The 4,620-nt window shown below is 38.4% G+C and overlaps 2 protein-coding genes across 3 annotated transcripts; one reads left to right on the top strand and one right to left on the bottom strand.

Moving 5' to 3' along the window:
- The first annotated feature begins 498 nt into the window (after positions 1-498).
- On the top strand, positions 499-2,073 carry LOC115717153 (uncharacterized). The gene is made up of 3 exons (XM_030646102.2): positions 499-1,298; positions 1,398-1,506; positions 1,589-2,073. Exons 1-3 carry the CDS (start codon positions 792-794, stop codon positions 1,804-1,806), a joined length of 834 nt encoding a protein of 277 aa, XP_030501962.1. The 5' UTR covers positions 499-791; the 3' UTR covers positions 1,807-2,073.
- A 177-nt stretch (positions 2,074-2,250) lies between these two features.
- On the bottom strand, positions 2,251-4,069 carry LOC115717622 (transcription factor DUO1). 2 transcript variants are annotated; one of them, XM_030646605.2, is made up of 3 exons: positions 3,588-4,069; positions 3,247-3,484; positions 2,251-2,930 (listed from the first exon to the last, which is right to left on the bottom strand). In XM_030646605.2, the coding sequence occupies exons 1-3, from the start codon at positions 3,776-3,778 to the stop codon at positions 2,421-2,423; spliced, it is 939 nt and encodes a 312-aa protein (XP_030502465.2). In that variant the 5' UTR covers positions 3,779-4,069; the 3' UTR covers positions 2,251-2,420. The 2 variants fall into 2 exon arrangements, with proteins under 2 accessions (XP_030502465.2, XP_060964162.1); XM_061108179.1 differs by having other exon boundaries at positions 2,251-2,693.
- Between the last annotated feature and the right edge of the window lie 551 nt (positions 4,070-4,620).

Here is a 4,620-nt window from a genome sequence, read left to right as displayed (position 1 = left end):
ACCAGAAATCACAGGCATTAACAAGCATCAAGAACACACACAATTTAACGAGGTTCGAACAAGATAATGATGAATTACCTTGCCTACATCCTCGGCCAGAAACAACCACAATAATGGCTTTGAGAGTCTTTATGAATTGAGCTTCAAACTGAGAGATTACAACTTGTACAAATTACACATACTAGGAAGCAAAGCTTCTGTAATTGTCTCCTCTAATGGTGATGAGCACAGACAATGTGTCACCCCAATTACAACACTCAAAGCAACTCTCTTTCTTACTCAACAACTCTCAAGTTGTTCTCTCTCTCTCTTACTGTTCTTATTTTCTCCAAGTTCACTACTTCAAGATTGATTGAATGGTACCTTAAGTACCAATTGTTGTAGCTGAATAATAGCAACAGACCACCAACCGTCATATCTGACAGTTGGTTAATATAGTTAAGAGCATTAGGGATACTTTAGTGATTTGATATTTGGCCAATTACTTTAACATTAATGGAGAGCACGAGAGGGAAGGGAGAGAGAGGGGTGGAACATTTAAATTTTAACAATTTTTTTTTTAGTTTTGAAAAAAAGATAAAATAGGAAGTTCACGTAATTAAAAAAAATTAATTGGTACAAATTAGTAGGTAGAGTCAAAATTAATATGAATTGTTTTATTAACAATCAAAGAAATTCCCCTTAGTAATGCTTGCGTTACCATTTGGTACTAGATTCCCTTGCGCACTTGTTCCTCTCAAACATCCAGAAAAAGTCACAAACTCCGATCCATTTCTCTCCCTACTCAGCCAATGGACTCCTCCGGACCAATCACACAGGGCTCTCCCAGTCGCTACCAAAATGTCGTCGTCATGAGGCACGGCGATCGCATGGACAACTTCGTGCCCCTCTGGGTCTCCACAGCCACGCGGCCCTGGGATCCACCCTTGTTCGAATCCGGTCTAACCCGGGCGCTCGTTACGGGTCGGAACCTCCGAAAGAACCTGGGTTTCCCAATCCACCGGGTCTTCGTGTCGCCGTTCCTTCGTTGTGTTCAGACCTCCGTAGAAGTCATCTCCGGTCTCTTTGCTCTCGTCGATGATCCTAATGCCTTGACCAGTGGCGGCGGCTCTGTTCCGATTGACACCTCCAAAGTCAAAGTCTCGATCGAGTACGGACTTTGCGAGATGCTAAACAACGAAGCTATTCGACCCCAGTCGGCTCCTCGAGATGGAGAGTTCGGTTTCAAAGTTTCCGAGTTGGAAGCTTTGTTTCCAGCTGGAACTGTGGATCGATCTGTTGAACCTGTATACAACGAGGTCAGAAGCGAAATTCTGGGCTTCTTTCATTGGTCCCAAAACCAAAACTGTCATGTCGTGTTCGCCTAATATGTATCCTTTTTCTTGATAAACCTGCAGATGCCTAAGTGGCCAGAGCAAGTGAGCCAATCAAGAAATAGATATGCTCATGTCGTCAAAGCCCTTGCTGACAAATATCCTACCGAGAACCTCCTTCTCGTAACTCATGGTACAGCTGTGATCCTTGATATTATTTATATATCCATTTATGTTTGAATTGTATTTGATTGATATTATAACTTTGGGTTCAGGGGAAGGCGTTGGGGTTGCATTGTCGGAGTTCATGAAGGGTGTTACTGTATATGAAGTAGAGTATTGTGCCTACGCACTTTTAAAACGGCCAATCTTCAACATAGACGAGTCATACACAGCTGGAGAATTTCAGGTAGAGACACACAGAGGCCACACTGGTATCCGATATATACCTTTAGGTCCCACAATTACTGATGAAGATGAAGGAACCAAGTGATCTGTCTTCAACGATGATTACATGTGAGAATCATTATGCGCTATTTTGAGACTCATTTTTTTTTTATGGCATTGCAACAAATTACTCACAATTTCTTGTCCTTGGTATTTTATTGTTGTTGGTTTAATTTGATTTTCGTGTATCGGCGCTCGCCCTTTTTGGGGGGGGTTTGATTAACGATGCAATGCAGTTGCGGAAAAGATATCTTCTGTGTCAAACATGTCGTGGTTTATAGTAATAAAAAAGTATATATAGTTATGCTTTCAAGATTGTAGATGGGGATTGAAAGTTACTCAATTAACATTCTTCAAAGCAAATCAACATCATTATTGTGACTTTATATTATAGTTGACCAGGTGTTTTGAAATTTTTTCATGTCTTAATAAGCAAGAACTCTAAACAGAATGTAGATAGTTAATTATCACAATATGTATCATGAGCATGTATATATATAAAGCACACCGACCAATTAATAAGTCATCATATAGGAGTTAACAGAAGTCTTTCCTTATATAAAGAATACTGCCAGATCAGAAGGTTCTTGTAAAATTCTAGGTAAGTGGTAAAAAGGCTAATAGAAGCTTTTAAGAATTTCATGTTAATGTCACTGTAAATCACTGCTGTGATGATTTGGGAAGCAACTCAATTTGATCAAACACGTCTATAGGGAAGTCATCAAAGAAGCAGTCAGGCTCCAAGTCAATTTTCTCTCTTGCAACACCAGTTCTAATAGTTTCTAGTGGTTCAAGAAACGGTTGTCCAAAAGAAAATTCCGCAACATTTCCAAGTTTAGAAGAATCCATAGAGCTGAACATGTCGATATAAGGGTCGGTGAATATGGGCAAATGATCTTGGCCTTCTGATGAAAATTTGAGTTCTCTCTGGGCCTGTAATGCCGGAGGAAAAGGGATTAATTGTTGTGAGCCAATGCAGAGATTATTCTCAGTAGTGCTAAACTCTGCATGATTTGTAATATCTTGATCAAAATTAAACATTCTAGAAGGATTGACTAGATCTGGTAGCGGCAACATTTTGATCGTCTCTGAATTCTGAATGCCCGATGATAAGCTTTGCAAGAATGTTGATGATGATTCTCCTTCTGATGAAAGAGATATATTTCGAGCCTAATGATATAATGACAAATATTAACCAACCAACCAGAATAGTGACAACATCAAGATCTTACATCAATATAACAAACATTCAACTCCCATGTAAATTATTGCACTATTTTCCCTTGTATGTTTCACCTTCAACTTGATTTAAAAGAAACAAAAAACAATGCAAAAGGAGTATCTATTTACAATATTCGAAAAAAAAAGTCGTACCACACACCTACCTCTTACAGTGCCACATTTAGACCACATTTAGACGAGAGGAATAAAAAAAAATGAGTAAAATAGTCCGGTACCACATACAACAAACTGCATATGACTTTACCTCAAAACTGGGAGCCTCGTGATCACGAGAAACTTCCACCTGTTTTTTCTGTGATTTGGAGGGAGTTGGAGGTGTTTGCAAAATCCTTGCCTGCCTTTTCTGCCTGCTACTCCAAAAGTTCTTGACATCATTATCAGTTCTTCCGGGCAAATAGGTTGCTATTCTAGCCCATTTGTTCCCAAATTGTGCCTGTAACTCTATCACCACCCTCTCCTCCTCCAATGAAAACTTGCACCCACTAAAAAAATTTCAGGAACAATCCCATTTTCATGTCAGATTATATAACATAATATAAGCAAATAGAGATTGGAAGAGAATGAGAATATAAGTCATTATCTTACTTTTTCAAATTGGGTCTAAGCTTATTGACCCAACGGAGACGGCAAGACTTGCCAGTTCTCTGAAGAAGGCCTTTGGATCGAATGGAGCTCCAGTCTCTGGGGCCATACTTATTCACATGGTTAATTAGTACCTCGTCTTCCTCAGCTTTCCAAGGCCCTTTCCTTATGCCTTCTTCTCTGTTCCCTACCATTTTTTCACTCTTTTCTCACACTTCAACTAAGTACAGGCATTCTCTCAACACTTCGGACCAACTCACCGGCCCTCTACAAAAGTTTTCGCTGTGTTTCCTGTTTTTAGTTTTTGTCTTTAGAATGTTCTGAAACTCGAAACTCAATATCTGAAATGTTACTACGATTTTCTTATTAGTAGTGACGGTTGAGAGCGGTTATGGTCACTACTCCCACTATAATGCCCACAATTCCACTTTTTTCTCTAATTTATAAAAATGTACAGTCAATTACAAAAATGCCCTCCACGTTTTAAATTATTTGCTTCTTTGAATTCAAAAAAGAAATTTAAAGGGACAAATAAAAACAAATAATTAAATAATTATTTAATCAGGGGTTTCAGTAATATCAATAGGGTTCCTCTTGCCGATATTCCGGTGCAAACGCCGCACCATTTTGCTGGCCACAACTCTTAGTTTATTGGCCATGAAAAATATAGCGGCTGCGGTTCTCGTGGGAGCGTAAGTGTTGGTTGGAGTAAAGATGTTTCTTTACGGAATGTGTGTGAAATGGATAAATTTACAATCCCTTTGAAACAATCGGCATGTCCAAGGTTTTTTACGGATTCTTTTTCTATTACTAGCCTATTTAGTACGCAGGACTCGATTGGATTAGACATGTTAATTTGTCTAATCCAATATTTGGACATGTTAGAAGTCTAGATAATGCAGTTAATCTCATCTGTTTGTGATTATTTATCCCATCTAGCAGGTGGGATAAATAATCCCATACAGGTGAGATTTTTTTTTTATCGTTTTCTTAATTTTGATTTTATTATTATATTTTAAACTTAATAAAAATTTAA

This window comes from Cannabis sativa, unplaced genomic scaffold, assembly GCF_029168945.1.
Source record: "Cannabis sativa cultivar Pink pepper isolate KNU-18-1 unplaced genomic scaffold, ASM2916894v1 Contig7, whole genome shotgun sequence".
Lineage (NCBI taxonomy): Eukaryota > Viridiplantae > Streptophyta > Magnoliopsida > Rosales > Cannabaceae > Cannabis > Cannabis sativa.
The sequence above is the reverse complement of the archived record's forward strand: the minus strand, read 5'-3'. Positions and strand labels throughout refer to the sequence as shown.